This window comes from Scardinius erythrophthalmus (assembly GCF_964197995.2).
Source record: "Scardinius erythrophthalmus genome assembly, contig: HAP1_SCAFFOLD_150, whole genome shotgun sequence".
NCBI classification, from domain to species: domain Eukaryota; kingdom Metazoa; phylum Chordata; class Actinopteri; order Cypriniformes; family Leuciscidae; genus Scardinius; species Scardinius erythrophthalmus.
The window spans coordinates 112,071-125,699 of NW_028296461.1; the positions used below are offsets into that span (position 1 = coordinate 112,071).

Below are 13,629 nucleotides of genomic sequence, written 5' to 3' on the forward strand. Positions count from 1 at the left end.
ACAAAAATAAAATAATCACTATAACATCGAATTTGTTATTAGATGATTATTGAATGGGAATAGAACCAAACAGAATCACTGAGGCAGATTTAGAACTGGAAACAGCAGAGTAGAGTGACTAGAGAGGAGGAGGGATAGTTGACCCGGAGGGGCGTGGCCACGAGGGGCGCTGTTCGCTTCCGGGTGAGCTATCAGTGCTTTTGGATCGAGACACTCTATAACTTCCGGTTCCCTTTCTGGGAAGTTAAAATTCACCATAAAATGTCTCAGTCCAAAATAAAAGGGTTGTTTTAACGAACTTAGCGTGCTGTAAATACAAATATGTATTTAAACAACTTCTTAGATACTTACGACCGTCAATTTTGAATCACCAACAACCAGGGCGGAAGGAATAACGACCAACAGGTCTTTACCTGTGGTTGACCACACGGTGGCAGTGTTACGCTAACGCGGAACGCGTCACCGGGGCGGTAATTTGAGACGTATCAGAAATTACACTTTGCAAACGTGCAGGCCTTCGCACGCACCAAACAACGCTGCAAAATAAATTCTTTAAAGACCACGGCCGGTCTTTGCAAACATAACACAACACTGCAAATCAAAAGTTCGCGGCGGAACTGTTTCTGGTCTTTATAGACGCTTGAACGGGGTTTTCCTTCTGGTTAGCTAGACCAATGCGTTAACCCGTATTTTATCGTTACTTAACGACATACAATAGAATATATATTCTTTTCTGACCGGAGTAGCTACTTACTTATTGCTCTCGGGATTTACAGAAATACCGGTAATAATGCCTGAGGGACTCCTCTGTTCCCATACAGGTCTCAATACAGAATTACATGTAAGGTCACAATAAAAAGAGGATTTTTTTTTTTTCTCTAATTCTGGACTCGCAACAACACTGTAAATACTGCAGTTTTCCTTCACAACCAGACGTGCTGGCGGGTTATGGCTTTTCGCCCTTTGATCAGTTTTCGAGTCGACTTATTCAGTAATGCAATACTTATTCAATAACGTTATAAGATTCAAACGCGCACAAAATCATTAAACTTTTGAAAAAATCACACATGAATACAAACTTGCACAATCTGTATCAAACTGAGTATGAGAGTGCCCGCCGTTCTAGACACCAATAAATATGTAACAACAATGACTTATGTTAGGGAATTAATTAGCTCAAATTAGCATTAATGTGACTATGCATATGTTGCTTACATGAATTAAAGAATTACCAAATAGGGAATTGGTCAAAACCTCGGCTTATATCAGAGGTTACACAATCGCTTGTAGTACTCACTGATATAGACGGGTAGAATATGTTCAATTTGGGGAAATTTTAGATACAAGTTGAAGAATGTTCATTTATTGTACGAACTGTATGTCCAGCACACAAAATGTACAATATCTGAACGGAAATCTCACGTCTTTAACACTGATAGACAATTTATTCTCTGTGGCCACAAGAAAATAAAGATCTTAGTGTTTTAGACCATTTGAGATTTCTTTCAATAGTAAAATTTATCGTAGAGCGTTAAGAGGTAAAGATCTGCACTACTCAGGGACTCAGTATTGAAACAAACGGCAAACTTAATTCAAATGATTTAACAAAGTTTATTCAAACGAGCTACTGGTTACATGTACTAATTTTCAATCACACAGGAGTAAATATGCATAAACAAAACAATATACGATCGCAAATAGGGAATACAACAAAATAAACGTAAGATAAAAAGGTTAGAGTAGGGGAAGGAAGAAGGGAGAATATAAGAGAGAGAGAGAGAATTTTAAGAAAGGGTTTTGTGTGTGTACACTGAGAGCGTGGTAAGGAGAGGTGTGTGTGTGTGTGTATGTGTGTGTGTAGGAGCACGCCTTTAGCAGCACGTGGCCGTGTGTTTATGTCTAGGAGACGCGTGAAGAGGTGGGCGTGTATGTGTGTGTGTAGGTGCAGATGTGTGCGTCGAAGAGTGTGTAAGTGTGAGTAAAGAGAAATGAGAGATAGGTAGAGACAGTTCAGTCAGTCACAACAAGACCCCAATAGGCACAGCAATATTAGACACTTTAAACAGCACTTCAGGTTGGAAATTAAGGTCTACGTTACGTCTGAGTTGTAGATCGGCCCTCTTTGTGTGGTCTCGTCTGTGTTGGACGGAAGCGGAGTCACGTGATCACAGCGTCTAGTTGCTATAGCGACTTGAAGCGAGCGGAACTCAGCAAAATGATCTTTAGCTTTAAGTTGGTATCTTGGGTTGGTTGAAGGAGACTATCAACTGAAGTAAAAGTAGTTTTAAGAAAATAAAACTTGGAAGAAAAATGAAAATAAACGCGAACGAAGCTTCCAAGGATGGAAGAAGGCGTGTCGTCTCTCTCTCTCTGGCGATGTGCGTTGAGATCAGAGAAGCGCGGCATTTTGAAGGGGTTAAGCCCAGCCTCTTTAGGTGCATGACCCAATCGCCTGGAAGGGCGATTGTGACTACCTCCTGACGTTTTGTGGAGGCTCACGCCCCTTCCTAATAGTTAAGGAGAAGCTAAATTTGTTCCTATCGTTAATAACACTGGATTTAATAAAATAATGCGTCTTCGGAGATTTTGGGTTAAAGATTCCACACCGTTGGGATTTATGGAACACAATGATACCACGAATGGTATCTCTATGACATAGTCACCCGCGGATACCTGATTTTTCGCGATTATAGTCACATCAAATGGATTACAAATCAATAAAACTATATAGGCATAATATTTGGGACAAAGGGATCATGCATACATCAAGAGAATACATTTTAAACATTTCACAAGATGATTTTGATTCACACGTGGTAGGATCTGTGTGTGTTTCCTTGTGTGTGTGCGCTGGAAGAGTCACTGAAGGTTCATCCTGCTGCGTTGAACTTTTGTCCCCGAGCACGGGGTGAGAGAGTCTAGGTGTGTGCGTGTTACTCGGTCTGATTAGATTAGCGGTCGAACAGAGTCTGGTTGTTTTCTTACGTGTTGCCTGAGGGTCTACATGTAAATGAATGTCTGACAGAGAGTCCCTAGGGTCCTCTTGAGATTGCTTTTATTGGTCAGGGGGGATTGCTCTTGGTGATCAGCGGATGTTCGCGGAGCCATAAACTAGAAGTCAGCAGTAAGGGATCTCTGTTTTCAGATAGATAGTTAATGATTTAGGTCATTCGTAGGCGCCGTTGGGTCTGGGGTCCAGGAAGGAAGGATCTTAAGACAATAGAGGTGTTTGTGGATTAGGACACCAATGATTTAATTAGGTCTCAGAGCAAAAGGGGATTTGAAGACAGGCTAATTTCAGTAAATTAACATATAGAGAGATAGAGCTGGTGATCTGACCATCTGATGTGCGTTACAGGATATTTTGTTCGGGTGATGTCTGTTTATTTGTTAGTCTAGCCACGGTGTTAAATAAAAACCTTGGATTGTTTTGGTTGTTTTCTATTAGTTCGCGGAGGTGCTCAGCCCTGGCCGCTTTTAGGGCCTTTTTATAACGTGACATACTGTCTTTCCACGCGATTCTAAAGACCTCTAAATTAGTTTGTTTCCATTTACGCTCTAAATTACGGGTTTCTCTCTTTAGAACATGCGTAGTATTATTGTACCATGGTGCTTTAATTTTCTCTCTGACCTTTTTTAATGTGCTGCGTACCGTATCGATCAGATTCCTGAAGTCTTTCTTCAGAATCTCCGTCTGGCGCATCCTGATGTCTTTCACTCCCGCGTGCAGGACAACAGTTCCGACGCGCTCGTCATCGTTCGGAATCTCGGGAACGCGAGCAGCGATTTCAGAAACACGAGCACCAGGAAAGCAGTGACTGTGCACCTTATTTTTACCTAACGTAGCGTGTATGTGCCGAACGATGGAATCGCCGATGATCACAGCATCGCGTTCGGTTTCGTGAAGAGGGGAGAAGCGGTTTTGTGTTGATATCTCGAAAACCGGGAGGGTCGGAGAGGGTCTTGGTCTAGACCTGACTCGCGTCTTCCGCTGCGGAAATATCCAGGCTTCGTGGTGGCGTGTTGGAGCCGGAGTGAACGAGACCATGGCTGATCGCGACCTTGGCGCTTGGGACCGATGCTGAGAAACGCACGGAGTAGACGAGGTCGGAGTCAGCGGGTTAGTAACATTAATCTCTGATTTGTGAGCATCGGCGCGTGATGTTTCAAGAGCTAACCGCCGGTCTATCAGCTCGGCCTGTCTCACTAAAAGGTTGTGGATCTGTTTCTCAACAGCTTCCAGCTCAGACTGCACTGCGTGCAGCTCAAATGTATCTTCACCTGCACCAAGAGGTAGACTACTTACATCTGATATATTCGCCATGTTTGTTGAGTGTGGAGAAGACGCGTTCAGCCGTGATCCACGGACGTAACCTATAAGAGTATGCAGCGTTGGATCACTAATAGGCTTGAGACGCGTCTGCTCAACAGTCTGCGTTGTAACTATGAGGTTTGAGCAGTAGTGCTTCTCAGTGAGGAAAAGTAGAAAATGTTCGCTGTAAGTGAGTTTAAAGGGAAAAATCAAGAATTATAAATCAAATCGATAGAGCTCCAAAGACAACAAAGCGTTCAGACGCGACGCATGCGCATTCGAATTCCGGAAGTAATGGGCAAGTAATGTCTGATATATCTACATAAGAACAGTAAATGGGATTATTGTGTATATAGTAGTGTAAACACTTTTTGATAATTTTTACTGTATGATTTACAGTATTTGACAGTATAAACTCCACTGTCAGAACAGTTGTAGAAACACATGGTCATAGCTTCACTGAACACATATTTTGATCAAATATATTTTATACAATTTAAAAATGTTTTGTCAGGTGATCTAAAAATCTGATTAATATTGTTAAATCTAAATGAACTAATTTTAACAAATCAAATATAATTTTATATCATTATTTAATATGATTGAATCAACGATACATTACATTGGTACATTACATCAACCTACATTAGACTGATTATTTTTTTATAGGTTAAATCAAGTATAGATTATTAAGGTAATAATTGCACATTATCACTTGTACAGGATATGGTAATGACAGTGTTATTTTCTGATATAATACTGGAAAAGTTTTCATTCAGCACTTCTAAGAGCGATTGGAAACATATCTCAGATTGTTTGCTATTGAAATAATTCATGCTTAAAATTATAAATCTGAAAACAGATAATTTCATTAATAGCATGTTGTGAATGATCGACCAGCTGTTATGCAAGTGTGGTGTGTTAGTGTAATGGTGTGATTTGAGTTTGTACATGTTTCTATTCCTTTATAGAGTTCTGGGTGTCTGATAATCTTGTTTATATGGGATCTTCAGTGGTTTTGCCCTGTCAGGTTAAGAAAAAATTGTTACAAGAAAGTCTGAAGGTGGAATGGAGAAGAACAAGAAGAACAGACTCAGAGACTTTAGTTCATCTGTATGAAGATGGAGAGAGTCGACCAGAGAAACAGCACAAGGACTTTCACAAAAGAGCTCATTTCTCCAATACGAAGATCAAAGATGGAAACTTCTCCCTCCGTCTGAACAATCTGAGAGCTGGAGATGAAGGAGTTTACAGATGTGAAGTTTACAGGGACGAGGAGTGTGTGTTTTCAACCGATACAGCGTTGAAACTGGGTAAGTGTAAAGAAAGAAACTCTGCTGTTGAACTCCTGATCAGTGTATGAGTTTGATTACACAATATAGTTACAATAAAAATAGCATTTCCAGATTTTTAATAACATTAGTTTGATGCATTTAAGTGATAACTGTAATTGTCTGGGCTGGTCATATATTATTAATTATATAGGTAAACTTTATATGCTTTATCAACTGGTTCTGGGTTTGTACATCTGAGTCTCTATGGAAAGTAAATTCCCACTCAATTACAGACAAGAAATCAAGTAATGAAATGATATTAAAAGCTATTAGCAGATAATATAAAATAATCCCAGTTAGTTGAAGGAATTATGGTGTTTTTGACCCGTGAGAACCACGTCTATTCTCATCAGAAACTCATTATTCCACAATTATAAACTGATGTGGAGAATAGCCCTTTAAATGTTGCTTTGGCGTTCTTCATGAGTGATTGGACAGAGAACACACAAGGAAACCAGAAAATGTTCAGAGGCTCGAGTAGAAAGTATCTCAAGTACAGAACAGAAAATAAGTATTTCACATATATAATTCAGAAAGCAAATGAAACTGTGGATATCTAGTTTAATAAAGTGCCTTGAACAAACTCTGATTATCTTTCAAAGATTGAATGTCATTGACAAACTTTACATTATCCTAATCCACTGATTATTTCTTCTTCAATAGAAATATTGATGGTGATTTTCTCAGACGGGTTGATTAAAAAACACATGTGTGTCCTTTACTGTTGTGCAAAGCTCCTGTATAGCTGATCAGATTAGAGAGACTTGAGGACATGTCATGTGATTGTGTGTGTGGTAAGAAAGTGTGAGTGGACGATAATCGGTCTGAGAATAACAAAATAGGCAATATCAAACATATTTTTCTTTTTCAGGATTCACTGTGGAACCTTGTCTTCACACGCCTGTTCCTCTGGGATCTTCAGTGGTTCTGCCCTGTTATGAAGAAAGACCCTCTATAATGGAGGATCTGAATGTGCAATGGAGAAGAACAGACTCACAGACGTTAGTTCATCTGTATGAAGATGGAGCAGAGAAACAGCAGCAGGATTATCAGGATAGAGCTCATTTCTTCACTGAGGAGATTAAACACAGAAACTTCTCCCTCCGTCTGGACAATCTGAGAGCTGGAGATGAAGGACGATACACATGTACAGTTTACAGTGGCTTATCTCAGAATCGCAAGACATTTTCAACCAAGATAAAAGTGTTGCTGAGACTACTAGGTGAGTCAACAGAAAAGAAAAGAGCAACTCTTCTATCCTTCATCAGTGTTCAGTTATTTATAATATTATGTTTCATTCAGTTATAAATGTAATGGCCAGAAAGAACAGAGATGTGTGTTTTAAATAAAACTGAATGACTGATAATGATAGTGTAAATAATGATTAAATGTAATAATAACTGATGAACTGATCATGTGTTATTGTGTCTCTTCTCTCAGACACAGTCTTTCGTCTTCAGATGTTTCTCGTCTTCTGTCCAAATATTCTGATGTTTCTTGCTTTTGTCCTCTGGGGTTTTTCTGAAGGTCAGTGTTTCAGGACTGATGGTTTATCAATGCATTATGATTATTCATATATCTGTCTATATGTACAGTAATGTGTGGTTGTGTTTCAGGATCTGTGTTTGAGTCGGTCTCTTGTTCTGCTCTTTATTTTCTGAGGCCTCTCATGTTGCTCTGGACGGCTCCGTATATTGATGAGTTCACAGGTATGGCGGATTTGTTATTATTCATAGATTAATATAGTATATGAATTATGATACACAATGAATTTTACATAAAAAATGTTTCAGTGTTTTATTGTCATTTGTGTTTCATTGTGTTGCTGTTGTAAATTATATTGTGAATGTAATTATTTCATATTTTCTGATTTACAGGCAAAATTAAAGCATGGATTCAGTATGGCAGTTTTAGAACAGAATATATTGTTTTCTCAGCAGTTTTTTACTCAGGTAAATAAATCCAAACGTAAATCCATAGTCATTATCATAAACACATTAACATGCACATTAACAATTGAACAATCAATACATTTAAATGATGTAATATTCTCAATATCCAGCAGGAAATCTTAAGAACATGACATTAATACTGTGAAGTGTCTTGTGTTACTGTTGTGTTGTTGTCAGTATATCAACATGTTCAGCGCTGAATCTCTGTGTGACTGAACACATTTATAATCTACACCGCTTCATTATGAAAACAGTGCATTAATTATTACAGTCGACATCATGCTAGTGACTGAGACTGAAGCTAAAGCTACTTCTGAATATCATCTCAGCATGTGTCAGGGTCATGTCAGGGTCAGGGGTCATCATCAGCACAAAGGTCAAGGGTCAGGATCAGACAGAGACTGTGTTGTAATGTTGTGTATAAAAGCATCTGTTTAAATGAGAAGGGTTTTGTAATTCCTCTGATCTGTATTAATATTTAGTTTTTCTATGTTAGTAATTGTTGTCGTTTCTCTTCCTTTATTCCAGTTCTGTTTAAATCTGCCTATGACAAAAGCCTGAGTTACACCGGATTTGAAGGTGTGATGATTATAGTCCTCTTTATAATGGCGCTCCTGCTAAACCTCTTCTATATTATTATCTGTAAGTATTTCCTTCCATCAAGAGTCAGTGACAGATATGAGCTGTGAAATCATGTTTTTCCAGATTAATGGAGTTAAAGTTACAAAATATACAAACCATAATATCAGCCCTGATTTATCAGTTAATTCTGTTAGACAAGGCCAGTTTATAAAGCAGATTTTATTCGCAAACTCAGAGTTTTACATGAGAAAGAGAGAGAAAAATAAAAGTGATGAAAGAATAGAAGAAAAAAGAAAGTAAACTAAATCAAAATGTACATTTTAAAATGTATGAAATGAGTAATAAAGAAAGTGAGGGTCCATTAAAGGACATAAACTGAGATGATGGTGTGAATCAGCAGGTAAAGTCATGAGTTTATCAAGTCTTTAGTTTATTCAGTCTCAGGCCATCGAGTGATTTAAACACAGGACAGATTCTCCTACGATCCACAGGATACTCAATTATCCATGATAGCACACCATGTTAACATTACATTAGTGACATTATACAGACGTGTGTGTGTTTCTGGCGTGTCTTTGATTCACTGTCATTAAAAACCTGCAAATATCATGGAATGTTCAAATTGTGAATTCCAGGCCATGACAAATCATGAAAATAAATGACATAATAGTAAAATTTTTCTGTTATCTATGACGTTTTTTGAACAATGACGTCAGAGTATTTGCAGCGGAACTAAATAAGGACATCGACTTCCGGTCCAACACTTTGAGCAATCCGCCATATTTATTTCTCGCTGTGATTTTGTAGTCTAAGCTCAAGGATGCAGAAGTTACGAGAGAGTAAGTCAAAATGTTCGGTTGTTGGATGTAGTAACCCACACGCTTCATTACACCGTCTCCCAGCATCAGAACCTCTTCGACGTGCCTGGTTGAGTTTTATTTTTAACGGAAATGTACGCGAACGCGAAGCACTTCAAGGATAACTAACGTTACTTCAGCAACAACATGGTTTATCTAGCGGCACAGAAACTTTTGGACATCCAAGATTTGTGTCAACACAGAAAACATTTCATCATTGGATAGTTTTTTCGTTTAATTAAAGTGTTGTTTTATGTCAGCTTAATGCCCGGAACGCTTTTCAGAGAAGATAAGGCAACTTATTTAGCACAATTCACACGGTAATTCAGGAAAAAAAAATATCTCCGAATGCTTCACATGAAAGTTTGGTCTTCCGACCTTTTACCACCGTGTCGATTTATTTTGATTAATATGTGCGAGGGAGAGAGAGCAAGACAGCGCCTAGTTTGGAGATGGTGAAGTCTTGTTTACACTTTCGCCTGGCTCCGAAGAGAGAGAGAGAGAGAGAGAGAGAGAGAGAGAGAGAGAGAGCTCTGCTTGTTCTTTCAGTTAAACATGCACCCTGTCACAAGCGCGGCAGTTCATCTACATTACTCACCGATCAAATAAGACTTTGGTGGGACAAAAAAATCGCTTTGGCGGGCGCTAAAACAAGTTCAATGCAGGAAAATCGTATCTCTGCTATCAAACTACAAAAATGGCTGAATGGGGTGGAGTTGAACCGAGTGTCACCGCTACAACCTGGAGAGGGGGCGGGGTATGAAGTGTCTCATTTGCATTTAAAGAGGCCGCACCAAAACGAGTTGCTCTCAGACGCACATCAGAAAAGGGGTAGAAAAGGGGCCTGTGGAGCTATAATAATGAGGAATTCAGACCCAAACATTGCAGTTCCGCTTTATATAGACCACAAATGTATGATTTATATGTAAAAAGGAATGATTTAAAAGCATGATATGTCTCCTTTAATACAGAACAGAGCAGCTACTGCTGCTAACACACTCACACACTCAGTCTACTGCACCGTCTGACTCCCACAACCCCCGTAACCCTCGGTGGCCCTCTAGTAGAGTCAATGTGTAATTACATCATAAATGCATTAAACACTACACCACAACAGTAAAGTATTTTCTATTTGAATTAAATGCTTTTCTTTTTTTTACTTTTTATTCATAATAAATCCTGAAAAAAAAGCATAAACCATTAAGCAGCTCAACTGTGTCCAACAATGATAATAAATCCTCATATTAGAATGATTTCTGAAGGATCATGAGACACTGAAGACTGGAGTAATGATGCTGATGATAATTCAGCTTTGATCACAGGAATAAATTACACTTTACTATATATTCACATAGAAAACCTTTATTTTAAATTGTAATAATTGTTTTCTGTATTTTTGTATACTGCTGCATGATTATCAAAACTGTTAAAATAATAAAGTCCTTTCACGTCGACACATTATAGCCTGTAGGTGGTGCTGGGCTTCACTGAACAACTATGATAGTTTGATCAAACTGTGAACGGTGTATCAATACAGACTAAACACACGTGACTTGAATACTATACTTCCCATTAAAGTGACTTCTGCTGCTGGTGTTGTGCAGAGCTTTGTAGACAATTAACATCCATTAGTTCAACGAGATTCAGATCGCTTCATTAATGTAAATTCAACCGATTTATGAATGATCGGAAAATTACCGCTTCGCTTCACATTGTCCAATAAAATGTGTCGATTCATTTAAAAATCATTATTAAATTATTTAAATATCACATATTTTAAAATATTACATAATCCATTGATGCCTTTGTCGTGTAACACACCGACCAATCATCATCATCTGGCACAAGAAGTTCAAATATTGTTTGGTTTATTTTTTCCAGCCGTCGAGACATTTACTCACTGAAAGAACCACATCTGACTCGAGAGCATCGATTTAAAACACACAACTTTTGCTATGGTTACACCTGCCGTCCACACACACACACACACACACACACACACACACACCTGTGAATCATGAATCGACTCAAGTCTGACCAACCGTTGTAAGATAATGCTGTTGTTTTGGCTTTCATATCTTTATGATAAATATGATTGTGATCAGAACCAGCATTAGTGAAGTCACAGCTCAACTAATCCCTCATTTCAATCTCTTTTATTTTCTTTTTAATGTGTCAATCATTTATTTATGTATATAGTCTCTGACCTCTGATCATAAATGCCAGACATCATCAGTTCAGTCATCCATAGAGAAACACACATACTGTATATTAATATTTCAGTAGACACACGTTCAACATTGTTCTAGTTATAAAGGTGATTATGATGCTCGTCATTATTCATGATTGTCATAATCATCTAAAGCAATTACACACTTACATTTGATATGAAATATAATAAAAACATAGAGATCAGATCCACTTATGTCAGTATATATTATTATTGTTATTATTATTATTATTATTATTGATCAGTGGATCTACAGTTTTTGAGGGAATCAAATTCCTGTAACAGATTCTGTAAAAATAATATTAACTATCAGAAGCTTAATTCAACATTACAATAACTAATAATGTGGTTTCAGCTTCGAGTAAGTGTTCATTATCTCAACAAAAGCTCTCGTAATTACAGTGTTTTATTAATTACAGTGTATAATTCCAGAGATTTATTATGGAGACTCTTACTCACACATATATTATTGCCAACATGTTTCATAATCTCCACATAATGCTGTTAATGTGTGTAATATTACGTGGTTTTGATACAGTATATTGAGTTTTTCCTTGTGTGTTTAAGATGTTTCGAGTATAGTTTATGATATTTATGTGTATATAGTTTTGAATCATTGTGTGAAGATTGTCTGTCCAGATTAAATGATGAATTAGTGAAGTGAGTTTACTTCTGTACTTATTGATTATCATGGCATTAATGCACAATCAGATCAACATGTGGATGATTTATTAATTGTTGTTTCTCTTCTACAGCGTTGGCTAGATTAACTGTGGAGATCAATGTATGGATCAAGGCTATATTCAATGTTCTGACTCGTATAAGCTTTGATGTTCTTCCTTCACTGCAGTTCATCCTCCTGTTCTTCAGCTTCGGCTCTGCTAGAGGAGGTCAGTTTACATTCATCAACTATTCATATTCATTTATGAGGAACAGAGCAAGAACACATTATTCACTGTTCAACAATATTAACATCAAATCAAGAGAAATCTGTGGAAATATTCCAGACGCATCTGAGATATTAATGCTTCATTCACACTCACTATTACAATATATTGATCTGATTTATTAATTACAGTTTATCTGAGGATGAAAGAGGAAAAAGAAAAGTGTTTTTCACACACACACACACACACACACACACATACACACACACACACACACACACACACATCCTCCGTGTTGAACAGACACACACTCTTCCCCCATGTTGAACACACACACATTCTTCCTCCGTGTTGAACACACACACACACTCTTCCTCCGTGTTGAACACACACACACGCACTCTTCCTCCGAGTTGAACACACACTCTTCCTCCGAGTTGAACACACACACACTCTTCCTCCGTGTTAAACACACACACACACACACACACACACACACACACACACACACACACACACTTCCTCCGTGTTGAACACACACACACACACACACACACTCTTCCTCCGAGTTGAACACACACACACTCGTCCTCCCAGTTGAACACACACACACACATTCTTCCTCCGTGTTGAACACACACACACACTCTTCCTCCAAGTTGAACACACACACACTCTTCCTCCCAGTTGAACACACACACACACACACACTCTTCCTCCGTGTTGAACACACACACATTCTTCCTCCGTGTTGGACACACACACACACACACACACACGCTGATGCGGACTCCAGACTCCTTCCCGACAGTCAAAGCGGCATTACATCACGACATTACGTCACTCAGAGGAAGACCGCGAGTGCTTAGGGTGCCATCTGGGACAGGGCACAACACTGTAACACACACACACTTATAACTCAAAGTTATTGTTGTCTTTGTTGAGTTTGCAGATTGTACAGTGTGTGTGACAGAAATAAAACACATTTTTGGATCTGTAAGATTTTTTTAATGTTTTTAAAAGAGTCTCTTCTGCTCACCAATGCTGCATTTATTTGATAAAATACAGTAATAATGTGAAATATTCTAATGTAAAGCAGCTGTTTTCTATGTGAATATACAGTAAAGTGTAATTTATTCCTGTGATCAAAGCTGAATTACAGCATCATTACTCCAGTCTTCAGTGTCACATGATCCTTCATGATCTTCTGCATCTGTTATTTGTTGATTTTAGTTCTGCTTTTAAAACAATTATCCCTTTTAATTCAGAAATTGCAGACGTTAAATGTGAATTATTTTGTAATTAAGTGTATAGAATGACATTATATAGATCAGTGGCTTATACTCTTTACTCCGGACTGTAAAGAATCAGCCGGTTGGGATTTCTGAACTGTCTCGACACACATGAACAGAAGAAATCATGTTTTATCATCAGAAAAGCCAGAGTTGTGCGTCATCAAACCTGAAGAAACACAC

At 38.2% G+C, this 13,629-nt stretch overlaps 1 protein-coding gene across 1 annotated transcript in view; it reads left to right on the forward strand.

Moving 5' to 3' along the window:
- Positions 1 to 13,629, forward strand: part of LOC308686326 (uncharacterized protein) — a gene marked incomplete at its 3' end in the record, with an annotated part of 105,006 nt that overhangs the window by 72,677 nt on the left and 18,700 nt on the right. Inside the window, exons 6-12 of the mRNA XM_081394723.1 lie at positions 5,284 to 5,625; positions 6,518 to 6,868; positions 7,087 to 7,173; positions 7,263 to 7,355; positions 7,524 to 7,598; positions 8,127 to 8,240; positions 12,023 to 12,157. Coding sequence (XP_081250849.1) covers positions 5,284 to 5,625; positions 6,518 to 6,868; positions 7,087 to 7,173; positions 7,263 to 7,355; positions 7,524 to 7,598; positions 8,127 to 8,240; positions 12,023 to 12,157 — 1,197 coding nt within the window. The remainder of the gene's footprint in view (positions 1 to 5,283; positions 5,626 to 6,517; positions 6,869 to 7,086; positions 7,174 to 7,262; positions 7,356 to 7,523; positions 7,599 to 8,126; positions 8,241 to 12,022; positions 12,158 to 13,629) is intronic.